This window comes from Aquarana catesbeiana, linkage group LG08, assembly GCF_042186555.1.
Source record: "Aquarana catesbeiana isolate 2022-GZ linkage group LG08, ASM4218655v1, whole genome shotgun sequence".
In the NCBI taxonomy this organism is placed as follows: domain Eukaryota; kingdom Metazoa; phylum Chordata; class Amphibia; order Anura; family Ranidae; genus Aquarana; species Aquarana catesbeiana.
Window position 1 is genome coordinate 17,565,072 of NC_133331.1, and position 13,634 is coordinate 17,578,705.

At 44.5% G+C, this 13,634-nt stretch overlaps 1 protein-coding gene across 2 annotated transcripts in view; it reads left to right on the forward strand.

Annotated features, from left to right (window-relative positions):
• LOC141105614 (C-type lectin domain family 2 member A-like) overlaps positions 1-13,084 on the forward strand; it is a 132,750-nt gene extending 119,666 nt beyond the window's left edge. For both annotated transcript variants that reach the window (XM_073595566.1, XM_073595565.1), the window contains exons 8-9: positions 11,057-11,153; positions 13,024-13,084. In XM_073595566.1, the coding sequence (XP_073451667.1) occupies positions 11,057-11,153; positions 13,024-13,030 (104 nt within the window). In that variant the 3' untranslated portion in view covers positions 13,031-13,084. The remainder of the gene's footprint in view (positions 1-11,056; positions 11,154-13,023) is intronic.
• Positions 13,085-13,634: the final 550 nt, after the last annotated feature.

A 13,634-nucleotide genomic window follows, 5' to 3' on the forward strand; every position in this document is an offset into this window, starting at 1 on the left:
TTTGCTTGTGTTGCTAACCCAGAATTGTCATTGGTCACTATAGTGGGTGTGGTCATGACCCCTTTGGAAAATCGAAACATGAGAAGGGTGAGCTCAGACCTGTATATCAGAGAAAAAAAACACACAATCCCCTGCAGAATATGACATGCTGTTTCATTTTTCCACAACATGTGTACATTGAGCGGCCGCATGCCCTTGTTCAGTGACAGTTGGGGGGGGGGCAAAAAACTGCAGCTAAACCACTTGGTTTTACTGCCCCCCTGATTGCACACATGACTGAAGCCTAAGAGAGATCTCTGCTTTAAGTTTCTGAGTCTGTGCACTAGAGGCTCAACCAAATCTTTGCTTTACTTTCTTGATAATAATTCTAAAAAGTCACAGGAACTGGAATGCACAAAGATGGGTGAGAACTCCCATACAGGGGAATACCATACAGTGAGGGGAAAAAGTATTTGATCCCCCCGCTGATTTTATACGTTTGCCCACTGCAAAGAAATGATCAGTCTATAATTTTAATGGTGGGTTTATTTTACCAGTGAGAGAAAGCATAATATCCAGAAAAACGCATTTCAAAAAGTTATAAATTGATTTGCATTTTAATGAGTGAAATAAGTATTTGACCCCTTCGGAAAACATGAATTAGTACTTGGTGGCAAAACCCTTGTCGGCAATCACAGAGGTCAGATGTTTCTTGTAGTTGGCCACCAGGTTTGCACACATCTCAGGAGCGATTTTGTCTCACTCCTCTTTGCAGATCCTCTCCAAGTCATTAAGGTTTTGAGGCTGACGTTTGGTGACTTGAACCTTCAGCTCCCTCCACATATTTTCTATGGGATTAAGGTCTGGAGACTGGCTAGGCCACTCCAGGACTTTAATTTGCTTCTTTTTGAGCCACTCCTTTGTTGCCTTGGCCATGTGTTTTGAGTCATTGTCATGCTGGAAGACCCATTCACGACCCTTTTTCAATGCCCTGGCTGAGGGAAGGAGGTTCTCATCCAAGTTTTGATGGTACATGGGCCCGTCCATCGTCCCTTTGATGCGGTGAAGTTGTCCTGTCCCCTTAGCAGAAAAACACCCCAAAGCATAATGTTTCCACCTCAATGTTTGATGGTGGGGATGGTGTTCTTGGGGTCATAGGCAGCATTCCTTCTCCTCCAAACACGGTGAGATGAGTTGATGCCAAAGAGCTAAATTTTGGTCTCATCTGAACACAACACTTTCACCCAGTTCTCCTCTGAATCATTCAGATGTTCATTAGCAAACTTCAGACAGTCCTGTACATGTGTTTTCTTGAGCAGGAGGACCTTGTGGGTGCTGCAAGATTTCAGTCCTTCATGGTGTAGTGTGTTACCAATTGTTTTCTTGGTGACTATGGTCCCAGCTGCCTTGAGATCATTGACAAGATTCTCCTGTGTAGTTCTGGGCTGATTCCTCACCGATCAGTGAAACTCCACGAGGTGAGATCTTACATGGAGCCCCAGACTGAGGGAGATTGACAGTTATTTTGTGTTTCTTCCATTTGCGAATAATTGCACCAACTGTTGTCACCTCTCACCAAGCTGCTTGGCGATGGTCTTGTAGCCCATTCCAGCCTTGTGTAGGTCAACAATCTTCTCCCCGACATCCTTGGACAGCTCTTTGGTCTTGGCCATGGAGGAGAGATTGGAATCTGATTGATTGATTGCTTCTGTGGACAGGTGTCTTTAATACAGGTAACAAGCTGAGATTAGGAGCACTGCCTTTAAGAGAGTGCTCCTAACCTCAGCTCATTACCTGTATAGAAGACACCTGGGAGCCTGAAATCTTGCTGATTGATCCGGGATCAAATACTTATTTCACTCATTAAAATGCAAATCAATTTATAACTTTTTTCAAATGCGTTTTTCTGGATATTTTTGTTGTTGTTCTGTCTCTCACTGTTAAAATAAAAACCGACCATTAAAATTATAGACTGATCATTTCTTTGTCAGTGGGCAAATGTACAAAATTAGCAGAGGATAAAATACTTTTTTCCCTCACTTTTTTCCCTCACTTTAGGCATTTGGCACATAGGGCGGATCCTAATCTGGCACCCCCCCCCCAGACTGGAAGGCAGCGCACCGCACGTCGACGTGTAGAGCCTCCGCGAACTGCGGCCCTGAACCCGATGGAAACCTCTGCAAAAACGGCGCTGACCGACCCGAGTATTATCTTAGGGGGACCCGCGTCAGGCAGAAATACATGACGTCACTAGGGTTAGTGTCATCTGGTGCAGTAAGACATGGTTTCTGAAAGTGCGGCAAAGATGCAGCATGCAGAAAATGCAGAGAAAAAAACGCGCAGCCTAATAGAAATATATAGGACTGCAGCTATAACTGCGTATAAAATGTAGGAAGACCCCATTTACATTACACAGCCCCCATACCTCTGGACCCCTTTACAATACACAGCCCCGTAACCCCTGGACCCCTTCACATTACACAGCCCCCATACCTCTTTACGCCTTTACAATACACAGCCCCCGCACGTTTGGACCCCTTTACATCACACAGTCCCCACACCTCTGGACACCTTTACATTATACAGCCCCCACACCTCTGGACCTCTTTACATTACACAGCTCCGCACCTCTGGACCCCTTTACATTACACATCCCCCACACCTCTGCACCCCTTTACATTACACAGCTCCGCACCTCTGGATGCATTTACATTACTCAGCCCCCCCACCTCTGGACCCCTTTACATACACAGCCCCCACACCTCTGGACCCCTTTACATTACACAGCCTCCCCCACACCTCTGGACCCCTTTACATTACACAGACCCCCACACCTCTGGACCCCTTTACATTACACAGTCCCCTCCTGCCACACCTCTGGACCCCTTTACATTACACAGCCTCCCCCACACCTCTGAACCCCTTTACATTACACAGCCCCCTCCACACCTCTGGACCCCCTTGCATTACACAGTCCCCCCCGCCACACCTCTGGACCCCTTTACATTACACAGCCCCCCTGCCACACTTCTGGACCCCTTTGCATTACACAGCCCCTACCCCCCACAGCTCTGCCCCTTCCTATTTTATGCATGCAAAGAGGGAGAAACAGGAGAGCAGAGCAGGGAGCAGGAGGCAGAATGGGAGGGAGAAACAGCAGTGCTGAATAGTCAGCAGGAGCTGCCGGAGTTAACTTTCCAAGTTAACCAGCAGGTGATTGGTTGCTAGGTGGTCTTCACTGTCTATTCAGTGCTGCTGTTTTTCTCTCCCGTTCTGCTTCCTGCTCCCTGCTCCACTCTCCTGTGATAGTGAGTGGCGGAGGCAATCCAGTGACCAGCCCTGGGTGCCACCCCTCTGGCGGGTGTCACCTGGGTGTGGCCTGACACCCCCCAATGTGTGGTACCCTGGGCGGACTGCCCCCCGCCCCTCCCCCCGTTTATACGCCACTGCGCTCAAATCTTCTAGGTGTACAGGAACTGAGCCAGGAATTATGACAGGGTGAGCTCACCACTGGAGTGCCCAAGACTGACTCAGCCCTGTCCCAACAAAGAAATTGCTGCCATGTAGACAAGTCTTTCCTTCACCCAAACTGTTGTCTGTTATATCACTCTGATATCTACTCAGACTAACAAGGTTCCTAAAGAGCTAAACAGTCCATGAACACCATGTGCAATGATCTAGACTCCTTTTGCTTTAAAGCAATTAAGGAGCTGGTTATGATCAATCAACTTTTTATTACTTTTTATTTGGGAGAGAACGGCAGCATATTATTTGTTGTATTATGTTAGGTGTAGTCAGGGATTTTTTCTCAGAAAATAGGTGCAAGTACTCCCCCCTCCTGAGTCACCCCTGTCTCCGCCCCCTACCCACCTCTGAGCACCATCTCTTGGTTCCTCCCCCTACCCATCTCCCAGTATCTGTGTATTTATGGAGGCATTTATGAAAAGACTGCACGTTGAGAGCACACTAGCTATTGGAGCACAATGAGAAGGACACATGTTTTGACATTTACAGTGGCAAAAATAATTATTTGATCCCCTGCAGATTGTGTAAGCTTGCCCATTTACAAAGAAATGAGTGGTCTATAATTTTTATCATAGGTGTATTTTAAAAATTAGAGACAGAATATAAACCCAAAATCCAGAGAAAACACAATACAAATGTTATAAATTGAGTTGCAGTTCAGTTAGTAAAATAAGTATTTGATCCCCTACCAACCAACAATTATTCTGGCTCCCACAGACTGGCTACAGTAGGTGCTCATGTGGTACACAGATTAGTCCTGTCAATTTAAGAAGGTGCTCCTAATGACAACTCGTTATGTGTATAAAAGACGCCTGTCCACAGAATCTCTTTCTTCCATTCAAACCTCACCATCATGGGTAAGACCAAAGAGCTGTCAAAGGACGTCAGGGACAAGATTGTAGACCTGCACAAGGCTGGAATGGGCTACAAGACCATCAGCAAGAAGCTTGGTGAGAAGGAGACAATTGTTGGAGTGATTATTCGCAAATAGAAGAAATACAAAATAACCATCAATAGCCCTCGGTCTGGAGCTCCATGCAAGATTTCGCCTTATAGGTTAAGGATGATCATGAGAAAATTGAGGGATCAGCCTAGAAATAGAGGAGCTTGTGAATGATCTCAAGGCAGTTGGGCTACAGTCACCAAACAAACCATTGGTAACACAAGACGCCAACGTAGACTGAAATCCTGCAGCGACCGCAAGGTCCCTCTCCTCAAGAAAGCACATGTACAGGCCCATTTGAAGTTTGCCAAGGAACATCTAAATGATTCAGAGGATTGGGAGAAAGTGCTGTGGTCAGATGAGATCAAAATTGAGCTCTTTCGCAATAACTCGACTCGCTGTGTTTGGAGGAAGATAAATGCTGACTATAACCCTAAGAACACCATCCCTACAGTCAAGCACAGAGGTGGAAACATGAGGCTTTGGGGCTGTTTCTCTGCTAAAGGTAAAGGCCAACTTTGCCGCATTTAGAGGGCCAATGGACGGTGCCATGTATTGTAAAAACCTGGATGAGAACCTTCTTCCCTCTGCCAGAGCACTGAACATGGGTCTTGGATGAGTCTTTTATCATGTCAATGACCCAAAACATACCACCTAGGCAACAAAAGAGTGGCTCAAGAAGGAGCACATTAACAACTTCAATACCAGACACTTTCGCCCCTTCCTGCCCAGGACAATTTTCAGCTTCCAGCGCTGTCGCATTTTGAATGACAATTGTGCGGTCATGCAACACTGTACCCAAAATAAATTTTTATCATTTTCTTCCCACAAATAGAGCTTTCTTTTGGTGGTATTTGATCACCACTGGGGTTTTTATTTTTTGCTGAACAAACTAAAAAAGACTGAAATTTTTGAAAAAAAAAGTTTTTCTTTGTTTCGGTTATAAAATTTGGTTTTCGCCTTCACTGACGGACACTGATGAGGTGGCACTGATGGGCACTGATGAGGCAGCACTGATGGGCACTGATATGGTGGCACTGATGGGTACTGATGAGGCAGCACTGATGAGGAGGCACTGATATGTAGAATTGATGGGAACTGATATGCAGCACTGATGGGCACCTATAGGTGGCACTGATATGCAGCAGTGATGGGCACTGATAGGCAGCACTGATCGGCACTGATAGGTGGCACTGATGGGCACTGACAGGCTGCACTGATGGGCACTGACAGGCGGCACTGTACTGATTGGCACTGACAGGTGGCACTGATGGGCAGCACTGATGATGAGGTTCTGAAAGGTGTTACTGTAGGGCACTGATTGGCAATGTGATGAGAACCAACTGGCACTGTGGCGGGCACTAATTGGCACTTTATTGGGCACTGTCAGGCGATCCTGAGGGGGCACTGACTGGCAGCTGATGGGCACCTTTTTGGCAGCTGTGGTGGCACATCTGATTGGGCTGTGCTGATAATCAATGTGCTGATTATCAGCACAGACCCCCCCCCCCCCGACAGGGAGAGCCGCCGATCGGCTCTCCCTGTCAGCGCGAACCGAGGAATGCCATTTACCGGCACTTCTTGGTTCACGCGATGATCAGACGCGTGACGGCATGTTATCCTGCTGGACGTCATATGACGCCCAGTCAGGATGACAGAACCACTTCCCTGCCGTCAATCTGCTATAGGCTGGACAGGAAGTGGTTAAGGTCATGGAGTGGCCTAGCCGGTCTCCAGACCTTAATCCTATATAAAATTTATGGAGGGAGCTGAAACTTTGAGTTGCCAAGTGACAGCCAAGAAATCTTAAGGATTTAGAGAAGATCTGTAAAGAAGAGTGGACCAAAATCCCTCCTGAGATGTGTGCAAACCTGGTCACCAACTACAAGAAACGTCTTACCTCTGTGCTTGCCAAAAAGGCTTTCTCCACCAAGTACTAAGTCATGTTTTGCTTGGGGATCAAATACTTATTCTACTCACTGAACTGCAACTTAATTTATAACATTTATATTGTGTTTTTTCTGGATTTTTGGTTGATATTGGTCAGTGCCTCATCAGAAAAGCGTGTCAGTGCCCATCAAAACTTTTTTAGTTTATTTAGCAAAGTTTATTACCAGTGGTGATCAAATACCACCAAAAGAAAGCTCTATTTGTGGGAAGAAAATAATAAACATTTAGTTTGGGTACAGTGTTACATGACCGCGCAATTGTCATTCAAAGAGCAACAGCGCTGAAAGCTGAAAATTGTCCTGGGCAGGAAGGGGGGAAAGTGCCCTGTATTGAAGTGGTTAAGGGGAAGCCCATGCCAAATTTTTTTTAAAAAAATGGCGTGGGGGTCCCCCTCAAAATCCATACCAGGCCCTTCAGGTCTGGTATGGGTTTTAGGGGAACCCCATGCCAAAGTTAAAAATAAGATGGTGTGGGGGTGCCCCCCAAAATCCATATCAGATCCTTATCCGAGCACGCAACCTGACAGGCCGCAGACGCCCCCCGCCTGAACTGTACCAGGCCACATGCCGTCAACATGAGGATGGGGACAAGGGCTGCATCCCCACAACCCTTGCCCGGTAGTTGTGGAGGTTTGCGGGAGGAGGGCTTATCGGAATCTGGAAGCCCCCCAGATCCCGGCCCCCCCCATGTGAATGGGTATCGGGTATAATGACGGGTCATGTGACGTCAGAGGGAGCGGGGTCACCCATTTACATCCCCCGCCCTTGACTATATAATAGCTGTCAAAGCAAAAAGACGTCAGTCATGGGGACGCCTCCCATAGAGGGGGAGTTTTTCTTATATTTTTTGGGACCGTCTGCGCCATGATTGAAGATGGATGGACATCGCGGGACACTTTTTTCTTCTTTTTAATAAAGGAATTGTCCAAAACTGTCTCCTGTAATTGTTACCTTTTTGACACTTTTTTTGGTGAATGGGTACAATGTACCCCATACCCCATTCACATAGGAGGGCCGGGATCTGGGGTCCCCTTGTTAAAGGGGGCTTCCAGATTCCTGGAGGAGAGGAGTACAGCTGGTTGATTTGGGCTTGGAGAAGGATCTTTTGCACACACAATTCGATCCAGCTGCGGGAGATCCTTGGAAGGTCCATAGGAGCTGGATACCGGTTGGTAAAGTTGGAGCCTGGTTGCATGATCCGTGCATCAAGCCTATATGCTATGAGAGATACCTGTGTAGGGGTTACTGGAGCTGGGTGAATAGAAGAGATATAAAACGCCGAAATCCTCTACTGCCAGGTGGATTAGACAAGCAATTTGTTTTGCTTGCAATTGCTGGAATAGGTCCCCTCTGGAAAAATTCAAAGCTCATTCTACTTAAACAGTCTCATCATCCTGGACTAGGAAGACTTCAGCCACAATACTTTGGTCTTTGGGGGTTTTGGTCTCCCCGAGGAAAACCCCACTATTGGAGCCCTTGTTTTTTGCCTTCTCTTGCACGTACGGCCCTCCGGGCCCAGCGGGTACCCCCTTCCAGGTTGACACGTTGGAATCGTCCCCCATTGGAGCGCTGCACATATCAGCTAATCTGGACGCCACCATCCAGCTGTCCCTGCAGAGGGCTGTATCTGCATGCTCATGAGACCTTGCTATCAGGGAGGTCCACTATTCCTGGTAAGGATCCATCTGTAATATCCTCCGGAGTCACTGTCTGTCTGGATATCCCTCCACACCACCTTTTTCTTTTGCTTCACTCATATTGGTGATTTCCAAAGACCTGTGAATATGCGATCCTTCCTTTAAAGGGATTGATGCATCTTTATTGAACTTCCTTTGAGGAACCTGACTTTTCTATTTGAGTAATGCCCCGTACACACGGTCGGATTTTCCGACGGAAAATGTGTGCTAGGACCTTGTTGTCAGAAATTCCGACCGTGTGTGGGCTCCATCACACATTTTCCATTGGATTTTCCGACAACAAAATCCGTTGTCGGAAATTCCGATCGTGTGTACACAAATCCGACGCACAAAGTGCCACGCATGCTCAGAATAAATAAAGAGATGAAAGCTAATGGCCACTGCCCCGTTTATAGTCCCGACGTACGTGTTTTACGTCACCGCGTTCAGAATGATCGGATTTTCTGACAACTTTGTGTGACCATGTGTATGCAAGACAAGTTTGAGCCAACATCCGTCGGAAAAAATCCTAGGATCTTGTTGTCGGAATGTCCGAACAAAGTCCGACCGTGTGTACGGGGCATTACTATTTTTTCACTTTCACCACTCAGGATACTTTTGATTTTTATATGTTTATACACATATTGTTTATTTATATATTCAACTTCAAGCACTGTGTGACTGTGTCATGTGATTCACCAATTATGCACAATATATACACTTATATTTTTATACCAGCAGTATGGGAATTTAATTTTTATGATCATTTGATTGCAAGCGCACTTACTGTATTTATGTTGATTTAATACACAGATATTGGTGTTTTTTTTTGTTGCAGCTGCACTTTAGTTCTTTGCTAATTGCTTTTTAGCGCAGGTTTTCCTTTTTTATAATTTTAATCTCTCTTCATTCCTTACATTATATACGGCCGCCGTGTAAGCAGCAGCCTTATATAGTGTGGCGCGTGGACTCAACCCCCTGAGCCATGATTGGCCAAAGGCAACCACAGCAGAGCGCGCTGTGATTGGCCAAAGCATGCAGGTCAGGTGCATGCTTTGGCCAATCATAAGACGCCAATGCACTGCGACCTCACAGTGCATTATAGGGGCTTTCCGCCGCGCTCGAATTTGCCATGAACGGTATTCGCCGAACCGTTGATACAAGGCAGGATGGATCCATACTTTCATGTTGTTTATGTCAAATTCTGACCCCACCATCTGAATGTTGCAGCTGAAATCGAGATCCATCAGACCAGGCAATGTTTTCCAATCTTCTATTGTCCAATTTTGGTGATCCTGTGCCAATTGTATCATCAGTTTCCTGTTCTTAGCTGACAGGAGTGGCACCTGGTGTGGTCTTCTGCTGCTGTAGCCCATCCGCTTCTAGGTTGGATGTGTTGTGCATTCAGAGATGGTATTCTGGATACCTTGGATGTAACGAGAGGTTATTTGAGTTATTGTTGCCTTTCTATCATCTGGAACCAGTCTGCCCATTCTCCTCTGACCTCAACAAGGCATTTTCCCCCACACAACTGCCACTCACTGGATATTTTATTTTTTTCTGACCATTCTCTTTAAACCCCCGTTTTTAAATACTCAGACCAGCTTGTCTGGCGCCAACAACCATGCCACGTTCAAAGTCACCTAAATCCCCTTTCTTCCCCCATTCTGATGCTCGGTTTCAGCAAGTCGTCTTCACCACGTCTAGATGACTAAATGCATTGAGTTGCTGCCGTGTGATTGGTTGATTAGCAATTTGTGTTACCGAGCAATTGAACAGGTGTACCTAATAAAGTGAGTGTAGTGCTACTTTGGTCCTGGAGGAAGCAATCTTTCAATTGTACCCCACAATGGAGGTGGTAAGTGAATGCATTGGAAAGCAACACAGGAACCTTTCCAAGCTGTCCTACCTTGAATACTAAGACTGAGAAGACACTAAAACCTCAGTTGCCAAGGAGCAACCTTTGAAGTTTAAGTGTCCAGCCAGTATAGCCTTGTGAGAGAGGGAACAAAAAGTTTGAAATATACAGTATCTCACAAAAGTAAGTACACCCCTCACATTTTTGTAAATATTTTATTATATCTTTTCATGTGACAACACTGAAGAAATGACACTTTGCTACAATGTAAAGTAGTGAGTGTACAGCTTGTATAACAGTGTAAATTTGCTGTCCCCTCAAAATAACTCAACACACAGCCATTAATGTCTAAACCTCTGGCAACAAAAGTGAGTACACCCCTAAGTGAAAATGTCCAAATTGGGCCCAATTAGCCATTTTCTCTCCCCGGTGTCATGTGACTCGTTAGTGTTACAAGGTCTCAGGTGTGAATAGGGAGCAGGTGTGTTAAATTTTTTATCTCCTGCTGTCCAACTTTGTATGTCGGAAAATCCGATGGAAAATGTCCGATGGAGCCCACACACGGTCGGAATTTCCGACAACACGCTTCGATCGGACAATGTCCATCGGAAAATCCGACCGTGTGTACGGGGCATTACAAGGTCTCAGGTGTGAATAGGGAGCAGGTGTGTTAAATTTGGTGTTATCGCTCTCACTCTCTCATACTGGTCACTGGAAGTTCAACATGGCACCTCATGGCAAAGAACTCTCTGAGGATCTGAAAAAAGAATTGCTGCTCTACATAAAGATGTCCTAGACTATAAGAAGATTGCCAAGACCCTGAAACTGAGCTGCAGCACGGTGGCCAAGTGGTAAGTAAGTAACATGTATGAACATGAGATTGGCTTGTGGCTGGGAATTTTCACAGCTCCACTCTACTTTCAGGATGTGCAATTCTGTAGAGGAGGAAGTCACATCACAGTGACATCACTTCCTGCTCTATAAAGTAAGATAGAATTATCCCCGTCTCTGATAGGCAGCCCCCAACTTCACGTTCTTCCTGTACTCTACTGAATTCTGGACGTATAAAGTAGGAAGGATTTTATCCCACTATGATTAATTTGTGATTTATTATTAATCTGTACAGATTACAGTGGGAAGAAACCCTGGTGTCCTTCCTGTATAAAAGTTAACCCTCCTTTTGGGATTGAAAATCATCATCAGCTGCATTTTTGGAGTACTGGGTAAGTTATGCCATATGCTGGACACAATCCATAAGAATGGAGAGCCTCCGGGCCTCTTTTATCAAACTGCCTAATGTTGATTCTAATTGGTTGTTGAAGGGACAGGAAGACCATCAGAAATACCGTATTTATCGGCGTATAACACGCACTTTTTTCCCCTTAAAATCAGGAGAAAATCGCGGGTGCGTGTTATACGCCAATCCCCTGCGATCCTGACCTGTCAGAACTAAAAAATCGCTGACCGCGATTTGAAAATGGCGCCGCCGGCGCCGAAATACACAGTGCCGGTCCTCGGCTCTTCTCGGCGGCTTTCGGTTTCACTCGAGCTCCGCCCGAGCCTAGCCGAGTATACTCGGCTAGTTTCGGATAGCTCCGCTCACCGTCCGAGTGGAACCGAAAGTAAACGAGAGCCGCCGAGAAGAGCCGAGGACCGGCTCTGTGTATTTCGGCGCCGGCGGCGCCATTTTCAAATCGCGGTCGGCGATTTTGAAGCTCACAGGCTTCAGCAAGACTGCACTGGGGCAAGGCTGGACTGGGGCAAGGCTGGACTGGGGCAAGGCTGGACTGGACACTGGGGAAGGCTGCACTGACATGGCTGCACTGACATGGCTGCACTAGCAAGGCTGCACTGACATGGCTGCACTGACATGGCTGCACTGGCAAGGCTGCACTGACATGGCTGCACTGGCAAGGCTGCACTGACATGGCTGCACTGACAAGGCTGCACTGGGCAAGGCTGGACTGGGGCAAGGCTGCACTGAGAAGGCTGCAATGATGGGCATTTAAATGTAAGTTTTTTCCCTTCAACTTCCCTCCTAAAAGTTTTTTTTCCTTAAAATTCCCTCCTAAATTGAGGTGCGTGTTATACGCCGATAAATACGGTAATAATTTTTAGACATTCTGACAAATTTGTTCATTTCGAATTTCCGAATTCTCAAATTTCCGAATTTCGAATTTCCGAATTCTCAAATTTCCGAATTTTCAAAATTTCGGAAATTCGGAAATGGGAAAATTTTGGAAATTCGAAATTTTGGTAATTGGAGAATTTCGGAAATTCGAAATTTCGGAAATTCGAAATTTGGAAATTGGAAAATTCGAAATTAGGAAATTCAAAAATTTGGAAATTTGAAAATCCAAAAATAAGAATGAAAATCTGAACATTCAAAAGAATGAAAATCTGATAATTCGAAAACCCGAAAATCTAAAAATAATAACTAACTAATAATAAATATTAAATTATAGATATTGGAATTTTCCTTCAAATTTGACTGTTAGTGAACGTATTTGAACAAATTATCTGAAATAACGAATGCCGTATCTAAACGAATGGAACATAACGCTCTAACAACAATATATAACAATAATAAAACCTTTTTATTATTATTATTATTTATTATTAATTTGTTCTATTTTATTTGTTTAGATGCGGCATTCGTTATTTCGGATAATTCGTAACTTCAGATAAATTTGTATTTGTTATGTTCACAAACAGTCAAATTTGAAAGGAAAGTCCGATACCTATAATTTAATAGTTAGTTAATATTTCAAATTTTACAGATTTTCTTTCTTTTTTTCAGATTTTCGAATTTCTGAATTTCCGAATTTTCAAATTCCGAGAATCCGAAAATTCGGAAATTCGGAATTCAAAAATTTGGAAATTCGAAAATTAGAAATTCGAAAAGTCGGAATTTCCGAATTTCCAAATTTTCGAATTTCCGAAAAAAGCAAAAAAACTAATGAAAGGAAAACTAACACATTTTTTGTCAGTGCACATGTCTAATAATTTTCTCTGATTTGCACTGGGATAGCCAATGACCTTCTAACAGAGTTTCATTCCACCTATTATGTCTCCTGTCTTTGTGTCTTCCAGTTTATAAAGGTCAGTCTTTGGGAAATGAGAAGAACAACCAGCTAAGGATGAGCCTCAACCAGTCTTCTGCATGTATTATTATATATTATTATTGTTTATTATTAGATGTTATTTATTAGATAGAGCCTCAGTTATTATCAGACCTTCCAACGACTTCATATGGAGGATTCTTTTACAGAATGAAAATGATCTCTGACCAATCAAAACTAGAAGTAATGAGGGACAATGTGAGATGTACAACTCACTTCACATACACTGAGCAAAATTATAAACACAACACTTTTGTGTTTGCCTCTATTTATCATGAGCTGAACTCAAAGATCTACAATATAAAGAGGGGGATACCATCCAACTAGGTCATATGGGTTGCCACCATCCCTTGTACCGGAGAAAAAGAAATAACCCCTCAAAAATTGATGGGACTTTGAAGGCAACAAAGTAATAAAAACAATTTTATTGGTACAAATATACGATATACATAAGAATGAGGCTCAAGCAATAACATTGAATATACAAAAAAATAGTAAAATGAGGAATATACTGATGTAGGGATCGAATGTATATACCTGTAGTCTTCCACCTGGGCCAGTCCCTTCATCAAGGGCAACTTG